This window comes from Dipodomys ordii, unplaced genomic scaffold (genome assembly GCF_000151885.1).
Source record: "Dipodomys ordii isolate 6190 unplaced genomic scaffold, Dord_2.0 Scaffold74, whole genome shotgun sequence".
In the NCBI taxonomy this organism is placed as follows: domain Eukaryota; kingdom Metazoa; phylum Chordata; class Mammalia; order Rodentia; family Heteromyidae; genus Dipodomys; species Dipodomys ordii.
Window position 1 is genome coordinate 864,824 of NW_012267290.1, and position 14,011 is coordinate 878,834.

At 54.7% G+C, this 14,011-nt stretch overlaps 1 protein-coding gene across 2 annotated transcripts in view; it reads right to left on the minus strand.

The window, feature by feature from the left end:
* Positions 1 to 5,708: 5,708 nt before the first annotated feature.
* Znf395 (zinc finger protein 395) overlaps positions 5,709 to 14,011 on the minus strand; it is a 38,643-nt gene continuing 30,340 nt past the window's right edge. The window contains exons 3-9 of one of the 2 annotated variants that reach the window (XM_013024260.1): positions 12,439 to 12,548; positions 10,263 to 10,504; positions 9,778 to 9,878; positions 9,023 to 9,323; positions 7,894 to 7,983; positions 6,885 to 6,991; positions 5,709 to 6,189 (exon numbers count right to left, since the gene is read on the minus strand). In XM_013024260.1, the coding sequence (XP_012879714.1) occupies positions 6,078 to 6,189; positions 6,885 to 6,991; positions 7,894 to 7,983; positions 9,023 to 9,323; positions 9,778 to 9,878; positions 10,263 to 10,504; positions 12,439 to 12,548 (1,063 nt within the window). In that variant the 3' untranslated portion in view covers positions 5,709 to 6,077. The remainder of the gene's footprint in view (positions 6,190 to 6,884; positions 6,992 to 7,893; positions 7,984 to 9,022; positions 9,324 to 9,777; positions 9,879 to 10,262; positions 10,505 to 12,438; positions 12,549 to 14,011) is intronic. The other variant, XM_013024259.1, reaches the window with a different exon arrangement.

Below are 14,011 nucleotides of genomic sequence, written 5' to 3' on the forward strand. Positions count from 1 at the left end.
GTGTGTAAATTAAGAATAGTCAATGCATTGGGCTTACAGTTCAGGTGAAGCAAGCTCAAGGGGCCGCCTCTGCTGATGGCCTTCTTGCTGCACGGGGCAGGACAGGCCAAACAGAGGGAGGGTGGAGCCTGGCCTAGCCTGTCCTCAGGAGCCTACTCTTAGGTAACCAATTCAACTCAGGTGTGCCCAGCCCCGGGACCTAGTCACCCCTTAAAGACCCCACTTCCCAAAAGTTGGAGTAGCAGTTAAATTTCAACGTGTCAGAGGGAACTTTTTTTTTTCTTCTCAAAACAGGGTCCCCATTTGTAACCCAAGGTGGGTCTTGAACTCACAATCCTTCTGTGTGAACTTCCTGAGTGCTAGGGCTACAGGTATGTGCCACCATACCCAACTTGGAGGGGATGTTCAAACTAGGGATTCTAGGAAGTCAGCAGGAGGTGGCAAGAGGGTGCAAGGTGCTGTGAGGGAGCTAGGAAACCCTGGGAGGTACAGAGGAGCTGTGAAGCTGAAGACTTGCAACTCATAGCACAGAGAGACAGACAGACAGAGACAGAGACAGTTATCCATATACCGAAAGCCAAGAAGTTCAGGATCTTTACTTCCTTCTCCTTCTGACTCTTCCCAGCTAGGAAGTTGGGGAGTCCAATCAATGCCACCCCAAATGTTAAGGCTAGGGAGCTCCCAGATGCAAGCCGAGAGCTAGTTGATTGATTTAGGAGAACGCCAGCCAACAGCTGGGACAGCAGCTGATTCTAGTTGGGACTTCTTTGTGGGGGGCGGCAAGGAGGAGGAAGGGGTAAAAAGGCGCTGTTTGGCCCGCCTGGGCCATGCCAGTCTCTGCATCTCTCCCAGCCCTGCGTCCTCCCTCACTGCCCCAGAAGCCACCCCCGAGATGCCTCCCGAGCCCCGACGTGTCTCTCAGCCCTCCCGGGAGTAGGCCCAGCTCAGGAAGGAGTCCATCGGGGCTCCAACGTGACCACCGCACCTCGTATTCTTCCCACAAGGAAAGCCCATTCTGCTTTTTATGCATGGCACATGTAAATGCATTCGCAAGCTTGCACCGGCCTGGCTTACTGGACAGGGTTTTCCCAGAATGGCTGGGTGCCTCAGTCTTAAGAGTTCAGGGCTTCCAGTTTCAAGAAAACACTTCTGAGGGGCCAGGGCAGCCAGGATCACTTTGCTTCCAGCGGCCCACCCACCAAGCCGCCTCTGCTAAGGACATGGCTAGTGCATAGAACGGACATCTTTAAGAACAGGCCACGGCTGGGCGCCGGTGGCTCAAGCCTGTCATCCTAGCTACATAGGAGGTGAGATCTGAGGATCACAGTTCAAAGCCAGACGGGGCAGGAATGTCCATGAGACTCTAATCTCCAATAAACCACTCAGAAAAAACGGAAGTGGTACTGTGGCTCAAGCAGTAGAGCGCTAGCCTTGAGCTGAAGAGCACAGGGACAGCACCCAGGCCCAAAGTTCAAGCCCCAAGACCCATGAAAAAAACAACAGAAAAACAGACCATGCTCAAAATGCATTCTCCAAGGAAAGTACTAGGGTTTGAAGATGCCTTGCCGCCTGTGCCAAGGGCTGGGTCCGGGTGCCTGGTGAGAAGTCATTGGTTGTGTGTCTGGGGGCGGGGGGGCTGAGGGACCCCAGCTTCCCTCGCTGCTCCCACAGCATGATCTGTCCCTTGCACACGCTCCTAACATTGCCACCCACCAAGAAGCGACAGCCAAAGGGCCTGCACAGTGCTGTGCACGCTCACCCTTTTTCTTTAGTTCATTTACCTCAGGTATTTTGTTATGGTTAAAAAACAACAACAAAAAATAGCTGAGTAGACATAGGCCTATTAACAGCTCTTAAGTGCCCAGCCCACTCCCTGATAAATTCAGAAATAGGGCCAAGAATAAGTTCTCCTTTGCCAATCAACACGAGCAATGAAAATAGTTATCACCTGGATTACAGTCCCGTGGCATGATCTCCCAGTGTGTGGCTTTGGTACATACCTTGCTCTCCTCATCTGTGAGATGTGAACCGTAAGCCCCTCACAGGGTCGCTGTTTTTAGGAAATCATGGCCTCCACTGGTTTGTTGTTGGGAGTTTTTTTTAATGTGTTTTGGTGCTGTGGCTTGAACTCAGGGCCTGGACTCTGTTTCTGAGCTCTCTTTTTTGCTCAAGGCTAGAGTTCTGCCACTTGAGCCACACCTCCACATCTAGCTTTTTGAGGTTAACTGGAGACAAAGGTCCCAAGGAGGCAGGCTCCGGTGACTCACACCTGTAATCCTAGCTACTCAGAAGGCTGAGATCTGAGAATCACGGTTCAAAGCCAGCCCAGGAGGGAAAGTCTGAGGCTCTATCTCCAACGAACCACCAGAAAGTCAGAAATGGCGCTGTGGCTCAAGTGGTAGAGCATTCGCCTTGAGCTGAAGAGCTGAGGAACAGTTCAAGCCCCACGACCAACCAAAAAAAAAATAGGTCCCAAGAACTTTTCCTGCCCAAGCTGGCTTTGAACCACAAGCCTTAGATCTCAGCCTCTTGAGTAGCTAGGATTACAAGCATGAGCTATTGGCACCCAGCTGCTGTTTTGTAGTGCTAGAGATCCAATTCAGGACTTTGTGCATGCTACACATGCTCCACTACAGAGCTGCATTCCCTGCCCAATTAGTTATTCCTTTTTAAATGTCACCTGTTATTAAAACCAAATGAATATGATGTGCAGCATGCCTACGGTGTGGCGTGTGACCACCTGTCCAACACCAAGGACAGGAGGAATTTTATTTTTTTAACCTTCACAAGGGAAATTGTCATTATCGTGGCCTATAATGTTTGTGAATTCTATGAGCTTTGACATTACAACTATTTCTAACGCATCGGGTGATATGTACATTTCTTTCCTTTTGCTTAGAGTTAGCTGTTGCCTCTTCCTTTCATTCCCTCCCTCCCATCGAGGCCCTTGAGTTGCTTAGGGACTTTGTATATTTTCCCGCTTCCCTCTAATTCTGTCTTCTTCCTACTTTCCCTCAGATGTGCGCATATACATACCGTATCTGTGGTCAAGTACATGGAGTCACTTAGGAATGGTACAAGTTGAGTGGAGGTCCTGGCTCTCGAGCCCTGCTTACTTTGTCAGATCTCCTAGCATTTTGGAGGGAGACCATGTGCTATTTGTCTCTGCTCTTGGCTTACCTCACTCAAAATAATTGTTTTCTAGTTCCATCCATTTCCTGTGAATGCCATTATTATGTCCTTTCTAATGGCCGCATAGTATTCCATTGTATGTAAGTACCACAATTTTTGGATCCTAGAAATTGCATTCTTTATGGAGCGTGTGAAAGAGGGACAGATGCACAGGAAGTCAGACAATGTACCATTTTATTCCTTATAAAATATATTTCATATCGTTGCTGTAAAAACATTACATTTCACATTTTTTAAAAAAAATTTAACAGTAAAAATAATACTTGGAAGACAGCGGGGGAGGGGGAAGGGAGAGGCGCCAGTAAGACAAATTCACAAATGGGATTTAGCTCCCTCTTCTCTCTCTCTCTGTCTCTCTCTCTCATGTGTGTCTGTGTCTGTATCTGTGTGTCTGTGTGTCTGTCTCCCTGGTAAAGTCAGAACTTGGGATGACCAGAAAGTAACAGGACAAATTTCTCCCAACAAGCCATGCCCACACCCGCGTTCCTGTCACCCTCTAAGTCGCTCAGCTGTCGCCTTGCTGTCACCGTGAGGCTCAAGTCCGAAGTTACAAAACGGACTTGAGAGCCTGTGGGTGGATCTCAGCCGTGTGTGCGCTGGAGTCGGCTCTGCCCGGAACCTTCCGTTCCTCAGACGCTGTGCTCTTCAGAGCAGCAGACTCTGCACGGCTGAGGCCGTGGTTCCAATTCCAAGACTTCTGCACACAGGGAGCGCTGGGGAAAAACAGCTTCCCGAGCTGAGCTCTGTGAGCTCACCCCAGCACCGTCCGCCAGCCAGGCCCACGCACCGGCGCCAGGAAGGGGAGATACAGAAACAGACGAAAGCAATCGGGCCTGATGCCACGGGCGTCTCTGAGAAGAAACAAATGGAGCAACCCTAGGGACAGGCCATGTGTGTCCACAACCCAAAGGACAGCCACAAGACAGAGGAGCAGGTGGACGGCGGGAGAGGCCACCAGCATGAGGAGGACCAGGGAGCAAATGCAGACAGGGCAGCTGCACAGAAGCGAGAGAAAGCAAAGAAGAAAACCCACACCGCCGCAGGGCTCCCGTGCCTGCCAGCCTGCTCCCCCGCAGAAGCTGCCCTGCACACGGCAGAAGCCGGTCCCGCGTGGGAAAATTCTTCCTCCCCAGTTCTACCTACTTGGCCCAAACCACAGTGAGCACAAGCTGGGATGGAGAAGGGGAGGGAAGGGCCTCAGTTTCCCCACCGCAGGCAGGTCTGAAGGCGGACAGTGAGGACACCAGAGGGGAAGGGGCCTGCTGTCAGTTGTTAAGGACCCACGACACTGAAGGCCTCTGGCCGGCCTGCACCAAGAGTCAGAATTCCATAAACATCTGCTTCTGAGTTACAAAACCCCCCACCGAACACACCCAACACCAACACGCTGTGTGCACCTCCTTCACCAGTCCAGACCACCATCCCTTCCCACCCTCACTCCCTTGGCGCAATGTCTATGGGGTTTTAACACGCAGTATGTCTCAGGTTGAAGAGGACATGTCTGTTCCCACTGATGCCAAGGAACCTCGGGGCACAGGTGTCTGCCCCGGGACGAAGGAGAGTCCCCACAAGCCACGGTGGACATGCGGCTCGGCCCCAGGAGACGTGGCTTAGCAGGGTGCCCTGAGCCTGTGGCTCGTGGGGGACACAGGACAGCAGGCACCACGCAACTAGCGGGACGCAGGGCCTCTGTGACCACGCATGCTGAGAAGCGTGAAACTGCACCAGCGGGCCCTGCCTCAGGGCTCAGCTTACACCACGTCCGCCGCCTGAGTGAGCACAGCCCTAACCTCCCAACAAGAGCACCGTGTCTGGACCTCCACGCCTGCCCTAAACTGTGTGGGCTCTAGACCCAGCCAGCGCTGCAGTCTACCCACCCCTCAGCCCCGTTTCCTCTCCTAACCCTCTCATCCCGCCTGGGCCAGGAACTCAGGGCAATCCCAGGCGAGGCCGAGACAAGGCAGCCAGCCAGAGCCTCTCAGGGCCACCCAAGAAAAGCGAGCGTAATCCACTAAGGCTTCCTAGACCCCAGAGGACAGAGAGCACTGCGCCTCCACACTGCGGAGAGGAACCCGGGGCGGGGCAAGAGCCGTCTCCACAGACGCTGCGCCCTTGGCGGCGGCGGCACTGCTCTAAGAGGAGATTCGCTCTGGGGCCAGTCTTTTAAAAACCTATTCGTCCTGGGCTCTGAGAAGCAGCCGTGCATCGGCTGGGATGTGGCCCGACATCGGGGGTACCCGATCCCAAAGCTGTCACCTTGCAAGGGTCCTGCCCCCACACACAGCGGCGGAGCTGACCCCCGCGCCACACCCCCGGGCCTGCTCTCCACACACACACACACACACGGCCGTGGAGCTGACCCGCGCGCCGCACCCACGCGGAGCTGACCCGCGCGCCACACCCCCGGGCCTGCTCTCCACACACACACCGCCGTGGAGCTGACCCGCGCGCCGCACCCCCGGGCCTGCTCTCCAGGTTGCCACAAACATCTTCATTTCATTTCTTTTTTTTTTTTTAGGAGAAGGAAACTCGTCTCATTCACAGTCCCTTTTGGAGAAAGCAACGGTTGTGCCACGCACAGGGAGCCGTCCTTTCCTTCCCGGTGGGGACAGACGCGTGCCCCGAGGCCGGGAGCAAGAGGAGGGGGAGGAATTCTTTGGTCTCTGGTCGCTGCAGAATACCTTGGCAGTTTTGGCTCTCTCCTATTTTAAGGGAAAGAAAAATATTTTCGCATCTTTTTAAAAAATAAAACATTCCCACGGCGGGGAGAAAGTGTTTTAAGTGTTACACCGCAGCGGCGTGCGCGCTCCGTGTCTCGGCTGCTCCGGCGTCTGCAGCGGGGCTGCCGGCGGGCGGGCGGCGGGCAGGAGCGCGGCCGCGGCACGTCAGTCCAGGAAGCGCTGGCAGGCCTTCTTCCAGCGGCAGGCCGTGCACCACTGGTCCCGGTGCTCGATGCCGTACACCTTGCGGCACTTCTTGGCCTCACCGCGGGCCTTCCTGCCAAAGAGAGAAAAGAGTTCAGCGTCACACGCCCGAGTTCAATCCAGACAACAACAAGGCTGAGCAAACAAGAAGGGGGCTGAGGCCGGGGCCGGCGGCTCATGCCTGTCCATCATCCTGGCTACTCAGGAGACTGAGAGCAGAGATTCAAAGCCAGCCGGGATGGGGCTGGGAAGGTGGCTCAGTGGTAGAGCGCTTGCCTTGCATGCCTGAGGCCCTGGGTTCGATTCCTCAGCACCACAAAAGAAAAAAAGAAAAAAAACCAGAAGTGGCGCTGTGGCTCAAGTGGTAGAGTGCTAGCCTTGAGCTGAAGAGCTGAGGGACAGCGCCCAAGCCCAGAGTTCAAGCTCCACGACTGGACCCCCCCAAAAAAAAAATAGCCTGGACACAGAAGTCCATGAGACTCCATCTCTAATTAATCAGCAGAAAAGCGGAGCTTTGGGGCATGGCTCAAGTGGCACCAGCCAAGCAAGCGAACAGAGAGTGAGTGAAAAGCCCTGAGTTCAAGCCATGGTCCTGGCACACACGAAGAAGCTGGAAAGGGCGGCTCCAGTGGGAGCCGAGGGTCCCCCAGCCTGACGCTCAGGACACGGGCCAGCCCTGCGGTGCCCTCCACAGCTCCCCGCGGGCGGGCGGGCTCCCGGTCCACCCCAGCAGCGCGGACGACGGCAGGGCAGACCAGGCCTTCTCACCTGGTGCTGCTAGGGGCCCGGGGTGGAGAGGTGACGACCAGGTGCGACTTGACGGCAGGCGCAGGCAGTGGCGGCGGCTCGCTGAAGCTGAGCGACCGGCTCCGGACCTGGCAGGGGAGTGGAGCGTGAGGCCTCCCGGCAGCCCCTCCGCGCAGGGAGGAACCCCACACTGGCATAACGCTGGAGGCCAACGGGGTCCTGGGCAGCCAGGCTGGGTCGGGGAGACTGCAGAGGGAGAGCAGGCCTCAAAGGATCAAGCAGAGCGAGGGACAGAGAGCCACCGCGAGGAAGCGAGTGGCCAGTGCAGGAGGGAGGGGCTTCCCGCTGCCTCTCCCTCTTCGCCACCTCCTGGCACCGAGGCTTTACAGCATGTGGCGCCCCCTGTGGCTGGAAGACGAGACTAGAGTCCGCCATTTGTGAGTCTCATGACTTCCGGGTGACCTCACTGCAGAGCCAAGCAATGCAGGGCGCTCTTCCATGGGGGCCTGGGCTTTCTACTCCAGCACACAGAGCCCCCCTCTTGCTCCCGCCTTCCTCCATGCCCACCTCCTGTCCTACTGCGCCACATGTGCTCCTTACGTGCCTCTTGGCACTGAGCCTCTTACAAGTACCCACAGACATCCACGGCTCAGTAGAGACCTGAGCCTAGCACCTCCTGCAACTTAAGAGGACAAGCGCACTGCTGGACCCTGACCCGTTCTGGAAGCACTTTTCCCTGGCTCCTGGGGGGCTCTGTCCGGCTCCATCACAGGGGAAGGGAGGACACGTGGAATCCACATGAAGTCTGGGGGTCAGAGGTCTGCCAACACACCAGCCACAAGCCAAAGACTCAGCTCCCAGCTCAGGGGTGTGTGCAAGAGCCCAGGCTTGTCCCCCCTCCCCTGCAGGGGATGTACCCAGGAGCCCCAGGCTTGTGCACCCCCCCCCAAAAGGCATGTGCAAAAGCCCAGACCTGCTCCCAACCCAGGATGTGTGCAAGAGCTCCAGGCTTGCGCGAGGGCACACTCACCGGTGAGAGAGGGGTGGTGGCAGGGGCAGCAGCCCAGCTGATGCTGGTGTAGATATGAGGGGAGACGGGGATCTGGAAGGAGGGCAGAGCCTGTGGAAACAACAGGGTGTCGGCCGGGCGCCAGGGCGGGAAGCAGAGGGTCTGCCGGGGGCCCTGACGCTTCCCTTTCTATCACAGAACGTTTGCACCCGGCTCTCCAGCTGTGGGCTTCACGCGAGGCTCGGATATCTCCTGAGCTCCCCTCAGAGCTGGTTCCATGTTGAGCTAGAACGTGCCCAGAACGTGCCTCAGGCAGTTGCTAAAGAAGGCCCGAGCCCTGTGAGGCCGTGCGGTGCTGCTGCAACGCGCTGGGCATCACCACAGCACAGGAGACTCGCAGCGAGGGGCTCGCAGATGCCTCGCTGAGAGCTATTCACCAGGTGCGGGCCCACGGGCCAGCGGGGGCTGCACATCCGCCACGCATGATTTTAGCTAAGCGGTCACTAGCTCTAAGGAGCTCGTTCTGTAAGCTTTTCTGATTGTTCTGAGAGTGCTGCTGTTTACTAACTAACTTGCCAACTGTCACAGAGTGTAATAAAATGGACTACAGTAGGCACAGGGAGATTCTTCAGTGCAGCCCGCGGGGCGCACGTGTGCTCCCTGTGGACAGTGACAACCGTCCCAATGTCACTCTGGCAATTTCCCGAGCACACAGCACATGGCGGCCTCCCTCCTGGGTCCTCCGTGTCTCCTGGGGCCTGACTTACTGACTGCAGCTAATCGTTTCTCGATGAAAAGCTTCCTGGCCCACCACTGGCAGAGTGGGTTTCAAAGCCTGAGCCCAGTGCTAAGATGGGCCACGGGAATCCCAACCCCATGACGCCAGCGCCTGTCCACCCAGTCCCCCGACACTCCTCTGCCAAGCCCAGGCACCTGGTGGCTTAGGAACGTGGTGAGATCTCTCACAACCATTCCCCAGGGCTGCCGCCAGAACTCTGGGGCGTCCCACATTTACTGGGTGACACCCCTTTCCTTTTCCTCTCCTGTAGAATCATCAGCCACTTGGCCGCAGAGCTCAGTTGTCAATTGGGGGCGGGGGGAGCGGGTGACCACTCAGACCTCAGGCAGAGCCCGTGTGCCCCACCCATACCTGATAGGCATGGTCAGCCTGAATGTGCCAGAAGGAGCCAGGGGCTGACGTGCTGAGTGCACCCGAGGGCAGGGGAGACTCCAGGCCGGATGGTTCGGGTCTAGGGTACGAAGCTTTGGGCGGAGGCAGTGGAAGAGCAGCAAGCGAGGGGCTGGTCACCCGGGGGGCGGGCACTGGCTCGGCAGAGGGAGGCCCAGGGACGGAGGGGCCGGGCGCGGCCACAGCAGACTCTTCCTTCATCTGCACCTCCGTGTAGTAGAAATCCTCCTCCCGCTTGAACTGGTCCGAGTCCACGGTGTCCCTGCGCAGAAAGCAGGTGTCATCGGCTCAAAGCTGGGGGAAACTGAGGTACGAGGGAGAATCTGGGTGCTTGGGGCCACTTACAAAGTCAGGGAAGGTCCCCAAGGCACCCAGGAGCCCTGATGCCAATGAGTGTCACTGGCTATGGCTAGCACAGGAGTGAATGCTGCTTCCCTCCAGGCAGGGCCAGGCCTCAGCTGCCACCCTAGCGGAGACTCAGCGCCCTGGCCCCAGCGCCCAGCAAGCAAGCGAGGCCCGGGCCCCTGCGAGAAGCAGATGCAGCTTGGCCACGCCACTTGTTGGCCACGGGGCCCCCGAGCGAGCGGCATGGCAAAGGCAGCTTCCTGTGGCGGTCAGGACGGCATGGGTGACCTCGGCAAGCTGTTCCTGCGAACTGTGGAATGGGGGCCACCTGAAGAGCACCCTCAGCTGGGAGGCCCGAGCGCCACACCTACCCCAAGTGAAGAGCTTTGACGTGTCGCTTGATGCCGACGATGGAGCGCAGAACTTTGCCACAGTTGGGCCACAGGCACTTGTACATGACCTTCACTGAGTTCTAGGGGAAAAGAAGCCCGTGAGACAGGTGTGCTCCTCTGCCTGGCCCGGCATCCTCACTCGGGAGGAACTTCACTGCGGGCGTCCTCAGCCAGAACCAACAAAAGGCCCTCAGGAAGGGCGCCCTGGACGGCAGGAAGCCCTCAGAGGCGGCCAAAGCAGTCAAGAGGGTCTCTGGCCACCCTGTGGCCTCTCACATAGACGCCTCTGTGGGAATGCAGGGAAAGTGGCGGCAACTGGGAGGAAGCTAACCAGGCAGAGGATCTGACATCAAAGTCCAGTAATACATCAAGGAGACAGACACAGCAAGAGAAAACTGAGGGGAGACTTGGGGTCTCCCTGTTCCTCCGGGGCAGGCCATCCCTGCACGCCTTTAGTCACGTACCTTCCTCTTCCGTGGAGCTGGTTCATCCAGAAGGAAAGGGTCAGGGTCGGTCTCAAAGCCATGATCGGTCTGGGGAGAACCGAAGGCGTCCCCCAGGTACTTGGGGCTGGCCTGCGGGTGGGGCGGGGAGGGGGTGGAGACGCCGCTGCTCCCGCTCCAGTGCCCGCTGGTGGTGCTGCTGCCGCTGTCAGACACGTCGCCGCTCTCCTTCCACGGGTCACCACAGGCCACACGGGATGACGCTGGCGGGAAGGAGAGAAGGTGAAAGGACAGGCAAGGGCTTGTCCCCAGGCCCAGAAGACAAAAACAAACAAAAGAAGAAACGCCTCCTTTTCAAGCTATGGTGAGGCCATTCGCTCGTCACCGTGGCTTCCAGCGGCAGAACGGCTCAGCCCGCTGTGCACCCCATACACGCTGCAACTGCAAGTGTGCTCAGTTAATCAAAGAACCCAAGTAAAATGTATTTCCCAAGCCAGGCATGACAGCCTAGGCCTATAATCCCAGCTACTTGGGAGGTGGCATTCTAAAGGACCACAGTTAGAAGCCAGACCAGACAAAAAGTTAGGAAGATCTCATCTCAACAAACAAGATGAGAATGCTGATGCTGAGCGCTGGTGGCTCACGCCTGCAATCCCAGCTCCCCAGGCGGCTAGGATCTGAAGATTGTGGTTTGAAGCCAATCCAGGCAGAATATTCCATGAGACTCTTATCTCCAATTAACCACCAGAAAGCTGGAGGTAGAAGAACACTACCCTGGAAGGAAAAAGCCTAGCAAGAGTGTAAAGCCCTCAGTTCAAGGGTCCAAAACTGACACACCTGAAAAAAGATGGGTATAGCAGTATGCACTACAGTCCTGGCTATGGAAAACGCAGAGGTAGGAGAATGTTGCTCCGAAGCTGGCCATGGGCAAAACCCAAGACTGTATCTGAAAAGTAACTAAAAGGGCTGGAGGTGTGGCTCCGGTGACTGCCTAGCAAGCCTCAATAACAACCACCCCCCTGTATCTGCTAAAAGTGGAGGAGCCCCTCCATCCTGAGAACCAGGGAAGTTTTCTTTCCCATTGGCTTAAATAAGACATATATTGTAATTTTAAAAAAATCTTTAGCAGCAAACAGGAACTGACAGCACAGGACTATGGTATCTTATCAGTGAGCTACAGACAGGTTGTGTGCACACATGCACACTCCTAATGGAAGTGGAGTAATCATTTTCTTCCCATTTGGGACACTTTTCTGGACCTTACCCAACCTCTAGGCTTTCCTACACCTGGAAAAGTTCCTACAGCTTAAAAAGGGACTCCCTCTCTTCCCTGGGACAAACGTTTGGGCCAACAGAGCAGACACGCACTACCAGGCTTCACCACTAGGTGTCCTCGGAGTGCACCAAAGCAAGCTTTGGGTGGAATTAATTAAATCTGCTTTAGCTCTCCTTTATATTTACTTTTCTATCTAGGGAGATGATTACTTATGAGGGACACTTGTAAAGTCTGCTTTCCTTCTGGAATGTCCTTAGAGATAATTATTCCATATTCTGCAAGCTTTTAGGCAGCTTGCAATTCAATTAGGGCTCGTGGATTAAAAAATCATTCCCTGGGAATGAATAAGACAGGCCAGCCATATAATTAATAATAATGTTAATAAACTTCAGGTTTCCTACAAGTCTTGTCAAAGGACTGACAGCCAGAAATCTTCCCTTTCCCCATTTCACTGATAAAGTATCTTGAGGTCATGAATAGCAGGATTTTGTCTTAATTTAGAAATCTGAAGTCATACCATTGCTTTTATTAAAGCAATTTGGTTTATTTATGGTTCCATGATTTCAGGTATCTAGCCTATAATCTCACTCACTGACAAGGCATTTGGAATGGAGGCATGATTTTTCTGAAGCCACACTTCTACCTTGGTGAACTAAATATTCCTTAGGCCTTGTTCAGACTCCACGGTGACACATTCGCCCATCCAAGAGCTTGCTCACCTGGCCAGCATGGCTCAGCACCGAGCTCAGCCCTCTTCACAACACCACCAGAAAGCCCACCCAGCCGGCTTGGTGGCACTCAGGCGGCCTGAAAGCCTCCAGAAATCCTAGGGACAAACTGACTCTGGCGATCGGCTGCTCAAAGGCGAGGTGAGACGTGGGCCTCTGCTGTGCCTGGAGCCCTTCGGCCCCCATTACTCACCAGGGAAGTTGGTCTCTGCTCTGGGGGGACTCTGGACAACTGGACTGCAGGACAGGGACGTCAGCACCATGGCCGCCATCATCTCGTCCATCTCCACTGCATCCGACTTCCTGCATCCAAATGAGCGGGTGGGAAGCACGCTGTCTGTGTGGACCGAGCCACAGCGTCCACGGAACAGACACCGTCCCCACGTACCCCTCCCAACAGCCCGGTGTGCCCATGTAATAGGAGAAGTCAACTGTGACAGTCTTCTCATTCTAGACAGGCCGCATGGCTTAAATGGTAGGGTGCCTGCCTACCAAGTTGAAGGCCAGGAGTTCAATCCCCAGTACAAGAGAAAAAACCTCATTCTGAATGGTATTTACAATAATTAGCCCAGTATCAGCAGATGAGTTCCATTCTTTGTGTGTGTGTGTGTGTGCCCGCGTGTGCACGAGCACACGTATTGGTGTGTCTGTACAACTGTGCATGCCAGTACTAAATCTTGAATTCAGGGCCTTGCACTTTCACTTGGCTTTTTCCACTTACAGCTGGAGCTCTACCACTTGAGATATGGCCCTAGTTGTTGGGGTTTTGTTTTTTTGGTTTTTTGTTTTGTCGTTTGTGGGGTTTGAACTCTGGGCCTGGACGCTGTCCCTCTGCTCTTCAGCTAAAGGCTAATACTCTACCACTTGAGCCACAGCACCACTTCCTGTTTTCTGAGTGGTTTACTGGAGATAAGAGTTTCATCAGGCTGGGAAGGTGGCTCAAGTGGTAGAGCACTAGCCTTGAGCTGAGGGACAACGCCCAGGCCCAGAGTTCAGGCCCACAACTGGCAAAAAAAAAAAAAAGTCTCACAGACTTTCCTGCCCAGGCTGGCTTTAAACCACAATCCTCAGATCAGATCCTCAGATCTCAGCCTCTCAGCTAGGATTACCGGCATGAGCCACCGGTGCCCAGCCTGCCTCCAGTTTTTTAACGGAATGCCTTGTTATTATGTGGGGGAGAACGAAGGCGAAATTGACTAGGACAACTGTTCCCTGTTAAATTTAAATATAAGACAGGGAAGGGGACTAATTTTAGTATTCTGGATTGCAGTGGACATCATGAAACCATGCTTGATTGCACTGTTAGGACTCTACTCTCTTCCCCTAAATAATTTCAAGCTGCAGAGTTAGAAAGGAAGTAAGGCCAGTACAACTGGCCTTTGATGGCTGGTAGTCCTAGTTATTCAGGAGGCTAAGATCGAAGGATCACGGTTGAAGCCAGCCCTGGCAGACAAATCTTATTTCCAATTAGCTACCAAAAATTGGCTTGTGAGTACCAACAGAACCTATTATATAAGCCAGGATACAATAAATAATCCAACATAAATCTTGGTACCTCTAAACAGCAGGATTCCCTAAATTTGACATGTGATTTTTCTTTTTTTTTTAATTTAATTTTATTTGTGAACATACTGTACAGAGGGGTTACAATTGCATGGGCAGGATAATGAGTACATTTCTTACCAAGCATTGCAGCCTCCTCCTTTGTTTACCCTTCACATCCCTTCCCAGCCTCCCCCCTCCCCCCCAATCCCAATCCTTCTCCT